The following is a 15,470-nucleotide window of genomic DNA, read 5'->3' as shown; positions in this document are numbered from 1 at the left end:
ACAGACGCCGCCCTCCTGCTCCTCGACTCCTTCTCCTCCTCCTGCCCCCATCTTCTCGGCTTCCTGTGCCTCCCTCTCTCCTCTTCTTCCCTTCCCTCTCTTCTTCCTCTGTCTCCTGCCTGCATCTCGTTCTGCTGCATGGTGACGAGGATCAACCTGGAGGAGAGTTTAAACAACACCAGTGAGCTGGACGGACATTTTGTAGCTCTGTCGGAAAAGATGTACATATTTCTCACCAAAAATATTCCCATGGTGAGTCATATTTATGAGACAAATAGTTGAAATAATGAGAAAAAAGTCACTATTATGAGATAATTGTTGCCTTTTATCTAATAATTTAGATTTTTGAACTCATTATCGTGACTTTTATGTTCATAATTTCACTTTTTGTCTCAGAATTATGAGACAAAAGCCAAAAATTTAGATAAAAAGTAAAAAATGATGAGATTAAAAGTCTAAATTTGAGATAAAAAGTCATTATTTCAGACTTTAAGATAAAAAAAAAACTATAATTTTGAGATTGGAGGTCGAAATTCTTTTTATCTCTTATAAATATAAACAAATAAATAAATATACATTTTTTCTTCAAGTTTAGTTTACATCTGTTCCTCCTCATAGATGATGTCATGCAGTAATAAACAGTAGTATGAGGAGTATTAATGTGAGTATCACAGCTGTGTGCACCTCGTCATCTCCTCCTCGGAGCCTCCCCGCGGCTCCGCTCGGCCCTGCCCGCTCTCCCCCCGCCTCTCCCGGCCAGGCTGCCTCCTCCGCCCCGCTGGTCCGGTCCGCATGGCTCCGCTGCTGCGCTGAAGACACATGAGAAATGTCCTTATTACGACTTGTTGCTCATTAGCTACTAAAACAAAGACTAATTTCTTAGCTAACTGTATTTAGCTAATCTTTATTTAAAGTGACTTTGCTGACAAACAGCGGGGACCCTGGAGGCTGTGGAGGACCGGGGGGAGGCTGGTTGCTCGGCTGCGGATGTTGCCTTGCCAGCAGACGCACTCAGCCCCACATGAAGCAGATACGATCCCCATTTACAAATCTGTGAATTAAGCACTCAGCATCATATCGCCCGAGGCACACATGTTTTATAACAACAAGTAAGACTATTTACGGATTAGAAGGATCAACTTTACACTTCGGTACATGTTAAAACACAGAATATTGCTGATTTTCATATGATTTCAATGGATATAATCCATAATCTTAGTGTATGGCGTTGGGCGGCATTTAATAACTGTCAACACCTCACAGCTGAGATATAACTCAGAGTAAGTGCTGCATGGAGGAGCTGTTATATGCCGAATTCACCAGGGAGCTGTAACGATGCGGTGAATGTGTTAAGTCTTGTTATAGCGTGTCTCGTGTTTTGTCAGTCAACAATTCAAAATAAAATCAGTACATGTCGTGAATGGAATTTGGTTCCCGAACTATAAACAACGCAAACAAAGCAGTAGCTTCTTTGTGAGCTCCAAACCAGCTTTAACCTGCATGAGACGGCTTAAATAAACTTCCAACAGAACAATATTAATAATAAAACTCATTAATAGCCAGTAATTAACTTTTATAAACACTTACAGCGACGTTTATCCAGGAGCCGTTTGAATCTGACGCCATCTTTAGCGTCCTGACGTCACTTCCGCATTGCCTTCGGGTTGGCTGGATAACCGACCAATGGTGACCGCTCATTTCGGACTTTGTTTATTTATTTATTTATTTATTTATTTATTTATCCATTATTTTCCATTCATTTAATTTAGGTTTTATTTATTTTTCTCATTATTTTTGTTTACTTTATATTTACTTATAAATACTCAAAACCTACTCACAAAAGACATAAAATCGGTGTTCAAATGAAATGATGAAATTATAATCTGAATGCAACAAAATTAAATTACTATCGATAGGAATTTTAAATAAAAACTGCAGAAAAATTCACCAAACATTAATTTATTTTAATGTAATTTTAATATTTAATTTTCATCACGCTGACATTAGTTGAGTCGCTGTGTTGTGTTGTTACTGTCTGTAGGGGGCAGTGTGATCACTGCCATGTTTTCAGCGTAGAAGAAGAACGAAAGAAAACAACATGGCGGCCTCCACAGAGCACGCTGAAGTCCCGTCCACAGTGACAGATCCTCCCAACATGGACAAACCAGAAGCTCCAGAAGCCTCCAGAGACCCGGACACCTCCGACTCAGAGCCGGCGGGTCAGGACCCGGACCCGGACCCGGATGAGGACGAAGGAGAACCGCCCGAGCCGAAGATCCGAGAAACCCCCGAGGACATCAAGCTGGAGGCGATCGCCAACACGGTGGCGCTTCACCCGAGCAGGGACATGCTGGTGTGCGGGGACGTGGACGGGGACGTGTACGCGTACTCCTACTCGTGCACGGAGGGGGAGAACCGGGAGCTGTGGTCGTCCGGACACCACATGAAGTCCTGCCGCCAGGTGCGCTTCTCCGCGGACGGACTGAAGCTGTACAGCGTGTCCCGGGACAAGGCCATCCACCTGCTGGACACGGAGCGGGGGCAGCTGGTGACGAGGATCCGAGGGGCGCACGGAGCTCCCATCAACAGCCTGCTGCTGGTGGACGAGAACATCCTGGCGACCGGGGACGACGGGGGCACCCTCAAGGTCCGGACGGGAAGCCTTACCCCTACTTTAATCCATGTCCATGGTCTTTAAAGGACCAGTGAGCTGGTCTGTTGACAGGGTCTGCGGGGTTTGATGGTTTAAACTGGTTCCTCAGACTTTAAAGTGGTCTAAACTGATGTTGGTCTGAAGGTCCCTCAAGGTCTTTTTTTGGTTTAAACAGGCTAGACCGGTGTTTCAATGGTCCATCCATGTTTTAATGGACAATGTTGGTTTCTAAATGGTCCAAAATAGTTTTTGTCGGTCTAATATGGTTCTTAATTGGTCCTAGTTGGTCTTTATGTGCTTTAGGACGGACTTCACACAGTCCAGCATTGCTTTGATGGTCTAAGTTGGTGGTCCATGCTCTCGATGGTACCGATGTACCCTCAAGGGACAAGAAGGGACTAGTCTGGTCTTTCATTGGTCTTTAATTGGGCCTAGTTGTCTTTTATAATGTCTAAGATGGTCTCTAGATCGTCCAAGCTGGAGGCTTTAATAGGCTAAAATATTCTCAGTTGGTCTTTTAATGATCTAACCATGTCTGATAATGGCTGAAATGGTCTTGTCATGGTTGAGACTGTAGTTTTAATGGTCTGAACGGATGTTCTGATGTTCCGAGTTGGTGTCTTTTTGGCAGCCAGGCTGCTCCTGTTTATGTGGTCTATTGTGGTCATGGTTCAAATTAAATTGCCGAGATTTTTGTTTTTTGATGGATGAAGCAAGTTTTCCACCCTGAGCTGTAACTAATTCACTTGTTGTTTCTGAAGGTTTGGGATATGAGGAAGGGGACGGACATCATGGATCTGAAACAGCACGAGGATTACATCAGTGACATCGCCGTGGACCAGGCCAAGAGAATCCTACTCACTGCCAGGTAATGATGGTAATAATAACCCAATAAACCTTGTGTATTGTGATTGTAGGGTCATTACTACTGAGTTACATTGTTTTTGCCTGTTTTAGCCCACAACAGTCTCCTTTAAATCCAGGCTCTAATTTCATTTGCTATAATCTGATACAGCGGTGATGGTACCATGGGTGTCTTCAACATCAAGAGGCGGAGGTTCGAGCTGTTGTCGGAGTACCAGAGTGGCGATCTGACCTCGGTGGCGCTGATGAAGCGGGGAAAGAAGGTGGTTTGCGGCTCCAGCGAGGGGACTATCTACATCTTCAACTGGAACGGCTTCGGAGCCACCAGCGACCGCTTTGCCCTCAAGGCTGAGTCGGTTGAGTGCATCGCCCCAGTCACCGACAACATCATGTGCACCGCCTCCATGGACGGATACATTCGGTGAGTTTGAGAACCATTGGACCTGGTGGCTTGTTTTTAAAAGGGTCCACACACAAACTTGATCTATGGTCGTTTAGTAGTCTAAGTTGGTGTTTTGATGGTACAAGCTGGTTTGTCAATGGTCTAACATGATCTTTTAATGATCCGAAATGTTCTTTTGATGGACTTTGACTGGTCTTTTGACAGGTCATTCTGGTCAAATGGTCACATCTGATGTTTTGAAACTCTAAAGATGGTTTCTAAATCCTCTTATTGTCCACAATGTTCTTTTCATGGTCTTGAGATGAGATGGGACATTGATCTTCTTCTGTTGATGGTTTCTCACTGGTCCAAAATGGTCCAAGATTTCCATCGCTGGCTGGTTTTTAATACGGTCCAACAGAACTTACAAAATCAGTATAATTTGTCATTGTTGGACAAATCAATAGAGGTCATCACTGCATTGGGTCTTTTGATCATCTAACTTGATTTATAGTCTTTTAATAGTTCTATTGATTGTCCAAGATGGTTTGTAAATTGTCTAAAATGGTCTTTTAATGATCCAAAATGTTATTTTGATGATCTAAGGACCAAGCTGGCCTTCTGACTGGCCACTATGGTCTAATAGTCCAAACCAATGTTGTGATTGCCTGAGATCATCGCTTAAAGGTCTAAAAAGGTCCAACACTCTTGCCATCTAACTTCCAAAGTACAGTGAAATTTGTCTTTGTTGGACAAATCAGTCGAGGTCATCAGTTCATTGGTTGCTTACTTTGGAATAATTCTTCTTCTGACTCCCAGATAGCACCAGTCTAGGACCAGTCAGCCTAATTTGTTGCCTGTTAGTTTGCTCAGGACCTCCTTATTCGAAGCATCAGTACATGACAAGTTACTAACATGTTATAATGTGTTAATAAAGTTCTGTCTGTCCTCCATCAGAGCCGTCAACCTCCTTCCCAACCGGGTCCTCGGCTGCATCGGGCAGCACGTCGGCGAACCCATCGAAGAGCTCGCCAAGTCCTGGGACTCGCGCTTCCTGGCCAGCAGCGCCCATGACCAGCTCATCAAGTTCTGGGACATTTCCAGTTTACCCAACATGACTGTCAACGAATACCGCAAGAGGAAGAAGAAAGGCGGCCAAATGAAGTCTCTCACTAAGAAAGCCCACGGAGACAACGACTTCTTCTCAGGACTGGTAGAGGAAACGGAAACGAAGGAGGAGGAAGAGGGCGAAGGGGAGGAAGAGGAAGAGGACGACAGTGACAGCGACAGTGGCAGCGATTAAAAAGCCGCTGGTTTCATGTTTTGAAACGTGTCGTGACTGTGCCTTCAGACATTTTAGTGCCAAATAAGAGAATGGAAGTAAGTGCTGTTGTTAAGAGGCCTCACAGTGTCTATGACGGTAGCATGGACGGCGCTGTGGCAGGTACTGAATCTGATCCCCGCAGTGTCCGTACCTCATTCTGGATACGACTTTGACCGAGAAACAAAACCACCAGTGATGACTCTGTGTTTATAGATGTGAATGTCAGGAGGAGACTTCATTCTGCAGTATTTATTCATACTGAACCAAATAGGAGACAAAACGATCACACTAAAGTAATTACAAATAAAGAGATGTAATGGTTTGGCTGGGAATTGGACCTACACACCAAACGTGTCTGTATTTCTTCTTATATTGATCAGATCATTCCTGATTGTTTCAGAGAAGTTATAACTCTTTTGTTTAGAAAACATTCAAGAACTTTTTTGTTTAATGGAAAAAACTTTTAACATTTATTTGGGAAAAATGTATTGTTTGGTATTTGTACCAAAAGTCATGTATTTTATAGAAATAACGAGACCCAGGCCTGATTCTAACAGGCAGAGAGAGAAAGGTTTAGGGTCATTTTGTGGATTTGACAGTACATTTGTATTAAATTAATAAAAGATATGACACTTTTTTAATATGGCAAATTTGAATTTGTTCAACACATGATGGTTCCTGAAAAGGGTGCAAAGAAAAGAGGGAGTTTAAAGAGTCCCGTGCAAGTTTTTACTACAATGTACGTAAGTTACTTCTTTTCAAAACTACTTCTTACACAGTAGCCACCGTCTGACGTTGGGAAACAAATGTTTGTTTTAATTTGACGTACCTCAAAGGTTAAGATGTTTTATGTTTTAGTTGTATACAAGGAACATCAGCTACTTCATGCTGTATTTTTATTATTCATGAGTATGTTAACTCAAAACTTGATAGTTAAAGGAGCACTCTGTAGTTTGTAGGGCAGAAATGTTAATGAGCAGAGAAAGATGTTCATTGGCTGATTTTTTTTTTCTGCCTAAATAAACAAACTCTCTTTGTTTTCATGACTGAATAAACTGAATAAACAAACTGACCTTAAATAACAACACAGTTTATACTGTTGTACCACCTCTCTAGCTTCAAACAGTGTTCTTTATCTGAGAACAGCTGGTTTATTCACTGATGTAAACAGTTTGTATTATTACCTCATCAATATTGTAAATATTAAAATACTAATATTTGAATTTCTTCTTCAAAACTACATAGTGCCCCTTCAATTGTTAATAGCTGCTGGGATATTGATTATAATAACATTATTATTATTATTTACACTGTTTAATGACATTTAATTTAATTATTATTTAATCTTTAATAATTTAATAGCTGTATTTTATCATTTCTGACGACCATACTATCTTGTGGTTCCCCCCCTGAGTTGGTACCGTCCGCTCAGTGGTACAGTCCAACAGCCGGCGGGAAAGCGCGGCGGGTCACGTGACACGAGCTGATCCGCCAACATGGCGCCGTGCACGGACTCGTAGCCTCCTGTTGGACCGAGCCGAGGCGGGTCTCTGCGCTGACGGGAGATTGTTGTTCGGTTTTGGGTGAGTGCTCGTGTCACCGGCCGGTTCATGGCGCGTGTGATGAAACTGACGCAGAGACGTGCGCGCGCCTGTCAGAGCGGACGGGCAGCTAGCTGTGATTAGCTCCGGGGCTAGCATAGCATGTAGCATGTCTGTATTTGTAAACAATGAGAGGACGTGCGGCTCATATCGAAACCACGGAGCTGCTGCGGGTCACAGTGACTCAGCCGAGAGCAGCGTCACTGTTCACAGCTCCAGTCACACCTGCTCTCACTGTTAGTGTCTGCTGAGGCCAGGTGAGGTCAGGTGTGTCACAGCGCGACAGGTGACACTGATCAGAACTGACCCATAAACCCTGAAGCTCCTAAAGTCAGTCAGTGTGTTCAATGACGTGTTGCTCGGTCCAGATCCAGCAGCGTCACGTTGACCCGGTGCTGACAGCACAGGTGTCACCGAGGGACCGTCAACACATCACTGACTGAAGCAAAGCAGCGTTTCATTCAACAGCTTCCGGGTCATGTGACCAACGCCGAACCGTCCTCCTGTACCGGTTGACTGAGACACACCTCATTTTATCAGATTGTAGAGCTTTGTTGTAATTTTATGGACATTTTTAATGAGAAATCCTCATTTTCATCATTAGGTTTCATGTTTAGTCAGCAGTTTTTTCAGTAGCGTCCAGGTCATGTGACCCATCACAATCAATGCCTTCGATCAGGTGGACATTGATCTCCTGTCGATGTCTCTGTTCTCCACCAGCTGTGATCGATTCCCTCCCAGCGGTCGAGCTCTGAGGCGGCAGGATGCCCGGGAAACCCGGTGACCGCTTCAAACCTGGAGACCTGGTGTTCGCCAAGATGAAGGGCTTCCCTCACTGGCCTGCCAGGGTGCGCACACACACAAACACACAGACACACACACGGACACATATACACACATAATTGTATACGACTGCATCGTATCAAGACTCGTGTGTTTTCAGGTCTGTAAGTCAGATGATGGATACAAGAAGCGAGTCCCCGTCTTCTTCTTCGGGACCCATCAGATGTACGTACACACAGATCAGTGACCTCACCCCCCTGACATACGATCGTCAGCATTGATTAAACTGTGATTGATTTCTCCTCCTTCCCCCTCAGAGGTCACCTCCCTCCGGAGAACATCGTTCCTTACGTCGGGAACAAGATGAAGTACGGCAGCGGCGTCCGCATCAAAGGCTTCGCTGAGGGCATGTGGGAGATCCAGAACACACCGGGGGTCGGGAGCAAACTCAAAGTCAGTGTCAGCAGAAACACGTCGACCCTCTGATGGTTCGGTCCTTAGAAACCTTTAGTCGAGACATCAACTGATATTTGCTTCTAACAGCGATCTCGGTTCTGTTGTGTCCTCAGGTGCCACCGCAGACAAACACGCCCAAACCGTCACCTGCTAAACTGACTCCTTCCACCAGAACTGCACCTGCTAATCAGGCGACAAATGACAAACTGAAACCTGCGGCCACTAAATCAACTCCCAGTAAGTCTTCCCCTACAAAGCCTGACGGTAAAGCAGCTGCTGTGGTTCAAACTCCTACGAGAGCCTCTTTACGATCTGCTCCAGAGAAACCAGCAGACTCCACGCTGACGTCTAAACGGGCCGCGACTTCAAAAGACGTCACCTCGACAGATGTTACAGAGACGACCGTCAGCACGAGAAGCAGAAGGTCGGCTGCAGGAGGGAGGAGTGAAAATACTGCGAGTGCCGCCTCTGCAGAGGATAAGAAGGAGGTAAGACGAGTGGTGAAGTCCTCAAATGTGTCAGGGATGCAACTTAGCCTGTGGACGTTGAATATGTTTAAAACAACACAGTAAGTTTACTTTTTCTCTCAGACAACAGCAAAAATGGCGAAACCAAAAACTCCTCCCAAAGCCTCTGAAGCTGCTGCTAACAAACCTGCTGAGAAACAGAGCGGTGCCGACACTACAGAGAGCAGACCTGCAGCTGAAACTACAAGTACAGTCACATCTGAGAAGAAAACTCTGAGCTCCATAGAAGTCCAGACGAAGGCAGCGACCTCCAAACCAGCTTCTGAGAAGGTTGAAACATCTCCAACTTCCACCACTACAGATACTAACGAGGCTACGAGGGCCGTCACCACCAGGAGCAGAGTGGCAGAGTCCAAGGTAACTGCACAGATAGTGATGGATCACACCGAGACTGGTACTTCTGGTCGAGCAGCGAGCAGGAAACATGCAATGTATACGGCTGATATTTTATGTGTCAACACAAGTTTCACTGAAACTGCTGCAGTCAGGTTGATAAACAGGAGTGAAGATAAATCCACTTTTTAATCCTAGAAGGTAAAACGTAATCTCTGAGCTCTCCTCCCGTCGGATCAGAGCAGAATCTGATGAGACTCCAGGTGTTTGTTCCTCCAGAAGGTCTGGATCTGCATCAGACTGTGTGCATGTGTTTGCATTGTGTTTGTTTGTCATCTCGATGTTTGTAAATTCACAACAAAAAGATTAACAAACTCATCGTATCAGAGTTGGATTTACAGCAAAACAAGTACTCTCTTAGTCTAGGAGTTACGTCAATTAACGTCAGTCGTGGGATGACGTCTGGTGTTTTCTGTTTGTCAGGTCGATGCCGAGCAACGCCCGAAGAGGACGACTGCTCGTCCTGCTGTGAACTCTTCAGGTAACTAAAACACACAAACATGTTTTCATCTTTAGGATCTGTGAAAGTTGCACTCAGGGAGGTAAAAACTGTTTTTTCCCCCCAACAGTCAGCAAGAAACTGAAGACATCAGAACCAAAGCCTGATCCGACACAAACGTCCAAGAGTGACAGAGGAAAGAAAGACCAGGAGGAGGAGAAGACGTCATCAGAGAGTCCAGGGGTGAAGAGGAAGAGAGAAGAGGAGGATGAAGAGAAGGTGGTGCAGAAGAAGACAAATCAGGGCGACAGTGAAAGAAAGAAAGAAGTGACGGTGAAGGAGACGACGACGTCAGAGAGCCAAGGAACAAAACGAAAGAAAGAGGAAGAAGAGAAACAGACAACGAAGCAGGATGAAGGTGTGAAAGAAGTGATGAGGATAGAGAAAACGGAAGAAACAAAATCAACAGAGACCAGAGCGATGAAGACGAGGCGAGCAGAGAAAGAGGAGCAAGAGGAGGAGGAGAAGAAGAAGACAAAACAAGATGGAAGGGAAGAGGAGAGGACGAGGAGAGAAACGAGGTCCGAGAGCGAAGGAAGACGAACGAGAGTGAAGGAGGCGCAGCTGAAAACAAAGGAGAGCCGAGGAACGAAGAGGAAGAGGGAGGAGACGGAGGTGAAGAAGACGACGGAGGAGGAGAAAACTGGAGAGACGACGGAGAGTGAAGGGACGAAGACGAGGAGAGCAGAGAAGGAGGATCAGAAGAAGAAAACAAAGGAGGCTGCTGAGGAAGGAAAGAAAGAAGAGGGAATAAACGAGAAGATGACGGAGGAAGAGAAGGAGAAAGAAGGCAGTTCTGTGGACGAGGAGGTAAAGCTGGTCACTTTTCTATATGAGCTCCAGGAATTAATGAGATAAAACGTAATATTACTTAATATCTCTTCCTGTGCAGCGACAGCGCCGCCTGGCAGCCAAGAGGGAGAGTCTGTTGAAGTCTCTGAGAGGTCTGCTGAGGTCTGGGAGAGGAGCGACGAGGAGGGAGGCGACGAAGAGCTGCCAGTGAGAAACAAACACATTTCTAAGTCTGTTTAAGTGTGAAAGCAAATGTTAAATGTGTTTAATACTCCTCAGGAAAACCGGAGATGGAGCCACGAAGGTCGAGATTAAAAAGACGGGAAGTCAGAAGACGTCGGACAAGAAGAGCGTCAAAGAATCCGTCATCGGCAAGAAGACCGTCGGCAGGAAAGCAACAGAGAAGAAGGACTCCAAGATGGTCGACAAGACACCAGAAGAAAAGGCTGAGGTGAAGGTGTCCAGCCAAAAGACAACAGCAGAGAAGAAACAGGAGGAGAAGAAGGATGAACAGAAGACGGAGGAGGAGAAGAAGGATGAACAGAAGACGGAGGACAAGACGAAGGCTGAGGGAAAGAAAGACGAGGCAGGAAACGACGCAAGGAGTGACGAAACAAAGCAGCAGAAAGATGAAGAGAAGAAGAACGAGAGAAAAATCATCGGAAAGATTGTAAAAGCAACGACTGGACAGGGAACGAAGGTTCAGATGAAGACGATGATGGGAGGAACAACTGCAGCAGCAGCGGAGGAGAAGAAGAAGAAAGAAGAGAAGGTAGAAGACAAGAACCAGACCTCAGACAAGACGAAGGAGGCGGAGAAAGAGAAGAAATCTGACGGTAAAAAGGTGGAAAAAAGCTCAGAAGTGGAGAGAAAGTCTGAGAGAACGAGAGCAGCAGCAGAGGACAAGAAAGACAAGAACGAAACTGAGGCAGAGAAAAAGAGCAAGGAGGAAGAGGAGAAACGACAGAAGAGCAGCAAAGATGAGACGGTGGTGAACAAGAACGAAGAGGAGCAGAAAGCAACTGTGAAATCACAAGAGAAGAAGAACGAGAGCGAGGGGGAAAAAATGAAGACGAGAGAGCAGAGGAAGAGAGAGAGTGACAGCTCACAAGAGAAGAAGGACGACAAAGCTGCTGCTGAACCAACGAAGAAAACTGCTGTGGAGTCGGAGAAGAAGAGCGCAGACGAGACAAAAACACCGAAGAAGAGCACAGAAGAGACAAAAACACCGAAGAAGAGCGCAGAAGAGACAAAAACACCGAAGAAGAACACCGAAGAGATCACGACCAGGGAGAAGAAGAAGAGAGAAACACAAGAGGATGACAAACAAGCTGCTGCTGAACCAACGAAGAAAACAGCTGTGGAGTCGGAGAAGAAGAGCGCCGAAGAGATAAAAACACCGAAGAAGAGCGCAGAAGAGATAAAAACACCGAAGAAGAGCACAGAAGGAATGACGACAAGAGAACAAAGGAAGAGAGAGGAGAAGAGTGAAAACTCACAAGAGAAGGACGAAGCTGCTGCAGAACCAACAAAGAAAACAAGCGCTGAGTTGGAGAAAAAGTGCAACGAAGAAACAAAAACACAGAAGAAGAGCGCAGAGGAAGTGACGACAAGAGAACGGAGGAAGAGAGACGGAAAGAGCGACAAACCTGACGAAAAATCACAAGAGAAGGACGACAAAACCACCGCGGAGCAATCGAAGAAAACGAGCAGCGAGTCGGAGAAGAAGAGCATCGAAGAGACAAAAACACAGAAGAAGAACACCGAAGAAATCACGACCAGTGAGCAGAAGAAGAGAGGAACACAAGAGGATGACAAACAAGCTGCTGCAGAACCAACGAAGAAAACAGCCACAGACGAAGCGGCAAAGATGACGACTCGAGAACAGAAGAAGAGAGACACAAGTAGTGAAAACCTCGACGGTCAAGCACAAGAGAAGGACAACAAAGCTGCTGCAGAAACAACAAAGGAAGCAGCCACCGAAGAGGCAAAACCACAGAAGAAGAGTGCAGAAGAAACTGTGACCAGGGAACAGAAGAAGAGAGACGGAAAACCTGAGAGAGAATCACAAGAGAAGGACGACAAAGCTGCTGCAGAACCAATGAAGGAAACAGCTGCAGAGACAAAGTCAGAGACGAGTGTGAAGGAAGTAACGACGAGGCAGAGAGGAGGAAAGAGCGAAACGCCTCAGAGAGAAGCACAAGAGAAGGACGACAAAGCTGCTGCAGAACCAACGAAGGAAACCAGAGCGGAGCTGGAGAAGAACCGCACCAAAGAGACAAAACCACCGAAGAAGAGTGTCGAAGAGAAGAAACGAGACCAGACGACTGAAGGTGAAGAGAAGTCGGCAGAGGCGACGCAAGCAGAGCCAAAAACTGAAGAAGAAGAAGTCTCCTCAGACGGAGGGAAGGTGGAGCAGCCGTCAGCGAAGCAGCAGAAGAAGAGTTCGACCGTGACGCTGACGGACTCGACTCTGCACAGAATCCACGGAGACATCAGGATCTCTCTGAAGATCGACAACCCAGTAAGACATGTCGACACACAGGTTTATTATTTGACAGGAGTGGGATGTGAATGTGTTTGTGTGTTTCAGGACATCGGTAAGTGTCTGGCGGCGCTGGATCAGCTCAGTATGGTTTACGTGACGTCCAAACACGTCCAGAGACACAGCGAGCTCATCTCCACCCTGAGAAAGGTACAAGAAGTAGACAGTCAAATCAAAAACACACAGACAGTGATGATTCAAACCGGAGCTGGACTGTTTCTCTTTGTGTTGTTAGCTGCGGTTCTACAGGGCGAACCAGGCCATCATGGACAAAGCCTCCATGTTGTACAACCGCTTCAAAAACGCCCTGCTGGTGGGCGAGGGCGAGGAGGTGGTGAGCGCCGCCTTCCTGCGCTCGCTGCTGGAGGAGAAGGAGAGGGAGGAGGCTCAGCGGGCGGAGCGCTGGAGGGAGCGGCTGACGAGGGAGGAGCTGCTGCAGGAGGTGAAGAGACGCATGGGCCAGGTGAAGGGGAGGAGGAGGACGGAGGGAGGAGAGGAGGAGGAGGAGAAACCAGAAGGTAAATGAAAGAGTTTGAGTGATAGTCGAGAAAGAAAAGTCTGAAAATGTACGTTGACTGTTTGTGTTGTTTCCAGCGGACTGAACCAACTCTAATCTGAGGGGGTGTGGACCGGATACAACCCCCCCTTCGTTAACATGAGAACTTCCACAGTATTTACCTCATACACACCTGAGTGTTACCTGTACAGCTCCGATTATTTATTTGTGATGTCACACCTGAGCAGGTGTCGTGTGTTGAGTATTTATCTGAACGTCACCTGCTCACTTGCTTCTAACTTATTGCCTTCAGCTGAGCATTAACCCAAACGTCACAACACATTGTAAGCTAATCAAAAGCTTCATCTTAATTATCTTCAACCCGTTGGTGAGGATCTGAACCGAGCCCCGATCCAGAACCGTCACACTGAACCGCCTCCACGTTTATATCTCAAAACCCGGACGCCTCGTTTCCACACAGCTCAGCGTCGACTCCAAGTCTGTTCGTTCACACGGGAACATGTACTTCTGTCTGTTTGTTTGTTTGTTTGTTTGTTTGTTTGTATGGAGGGTTTTGAACCGTCGCTCCTCTCACACCATCCTGTGTGGAAACGAGGCGTCAACCTGTGCAGGTGACAGCTACAGGAGGTGACGGGGCTGATGGGAAACGTGGTCTTTTTGAAATGTCCCTTATCTAAAGAATTCGCCGCAGCCTTTGATCCTTCAATCTTCAAACTACAGCTGCCGGCTGAGAATCGGTGCTTTGCTCAACGGAACAGCGGCATTAAACAGTTTTTATAAAACGTTGTACAGAAACATTTTATTCTGTACTTTATTTTATTGTGTTGACGCTGTGACACGTTTTTTTTTAATTCTTTTTTTGTGTTTTTCTCTCGTGAGCTGTTGTTACAGTTGTTCTCCAGGTTGCTGTTACTCTGTTGTGTAAATGTGTAATTTATATTTGCAGAAATCTTTTAAACACGACTGTTTTACAAACCGGACCTCGTTTCTCCAGTCTCATTATTTTATTGAGTTTGAACCAGTTTGTGATGCGACGAATAAAAATGTTTCTGAGATCCTGATTTGTTTTTTATACGAGTATAAAAATGTAAATCACAGATCGTTTTCTCTTCATTGTTGTTTTCTCTTTCTTTTAAAAAACAGTTCAAATGATGTGCACACGCTAACAAACTCACAATTCTGAGGGAAAACAAATTATTTGACGAGAAAGTTGATGTTTAAAAGAAAATTACCTTTTTAAAAGAAACAGTAATTTAAGACGTAATCATGATTTTACAAATAAAGTTACATTTACTTCATTATTATTACATCACTTTTATTTTATTGTGTATAATAATTGACTGCACAGTATCATGATGACACAATGTAACATATAAGTATTCAAATATAATTAATTTGCGTTGCCAAAAAAATTTTCTCATGCGATTGCAATTATTATATTATTATATTTCAAAATTGTGACTTTTCATATATAAACTTTTGTTTTCTTGTGAACTCGACTTGATTTTTTAAATGTTGTGACTTTATTTTAAAATTAAAACTTTAAACATTGACTCATTATGGTAAAAAATCAAATATTGGCTTTTACTTGTAAAAACAAAAATAATGACACCTAAAAAAAAAAATGACTTTCTCATAATATATCATAATTATCAAATAATTACGACTTCTCAACATTTTGACAGATTCTCATAAAACTAACAATCACAATCAAACAGCCTCTCAGATAACTTCTCCATATATTCACTTAATTTTATAAAATTACAACCATCTCAGAACTGTCCTGTAAAATGAGCCTTTCTTAAAATAATTACTTCAAAATATGAAGTTATTCGTGTTGAATTTTGACTTTATCGCATTTATTTTTAACATTTCTTCACGAGGTTACGACCTGAAATCTTTATTAAAACAAGTTTTAAAGGGACCTGAACACTCGTAAGACACCAATCAGCTGTAACATCGTCACCACTGACGGCTGAAGAGTCGCTGATCACCTCGTTCTGACACCTGTCAGGTTCAGAGCTGAGGCAGGAAGATGTTCAGTATTAAAAGTAATTAAGTATCAAAAGTACCAGTACATGTAAACATACAAGTGTTTAAATGTATGTAAATGGTGCCAATTATTGTTTTTTTT

At 44.6% G+C, this 15,470-nt stretch overlaps 2 protein-coding genes and 1 pseudogene across 2 annotated transcripts; 2 read left to right on the top strand and 1 right to left on the bottom strand.

Moving 5' to 3' along the window:
- The window catches only part of LOC141003533 (uncharacterized), a 9,624-nt pseudogene extending 7,974 nt beyond the window's left edge, over positions 1-1,650 (bottom strand).
- A 431-nt stretch (positions 1,651-2,081) lies between these two features.
- On the top strand, positions 2,082-6,308 carry wdr55 (WD repeat domain 55). The gene is made up of 4 exons (XM_073474860.1): positions 2,082-2,647; positions 3,415-3,521; positions 3,669-3,938; positions 4,857-6,308. The coding sequence occupies exons 1-4, from the start codon at positions 2,099-2,101 to the stop codon at positions 5,200-5,202; spliced, it is 1,272 nt and encodes a 423-aa protein (XP_073330961.1). The 5' UTR covers positions 2,082-2,098; the 3' UTR covers positions 5,203-6,308.
- Positions 6,309-6,719: 411 nt separating this feature from the next.
- Positions 6,720-14,316, top strand: LOC141003476 (uncharacterized). The gene is made up of 13 exons (XM_073474824.1): positions 6,720-6,806; positions 7,545-7,672; positions 7,768-7,832; positions 7,925-8,060; positions 8,177-8,551; positions 8,654-8,947; positions 9,407-9,464; positions 9,553-10,292; positions 10,375-10,481; positions 10,554-12,798; positions 12,868-12,969; positions 13,055-13,337; positions 13,414-14,316. The coding sequence occupies exons 2-13, from the start codon at positions 7,589-7,591 to the stop codon at positions 13,419-13,421; spliced, it is 4,497 nt and encodes a 1,498-aa protein (XP_073330925.1). The 5' UTR covers positions 6,720-6,806; positions 7,545-7,588; the 3' UTR covers positions 13,422-14,316.
- The last annotated feature ends 1,154 nt before the right edge of the window (positions 14,317-15,470 follow it).

Source organism: Pagrus major, chromosome 10 (genome assembly GCF_040436345.1).
Source record: "Pagrus major chromosome 10, Pma_NU_1.0".
Lineage (NCBI taxonomy): Eukaryota > Metazoa > Chordata > Actinopteri > Spariformes > Sparidae > Pagrus > Pagrus major.
Note: the sequence above shows the minus strand (reverse complement) of the source record. Positions and strands in the feature narration are given on the sequence as shown.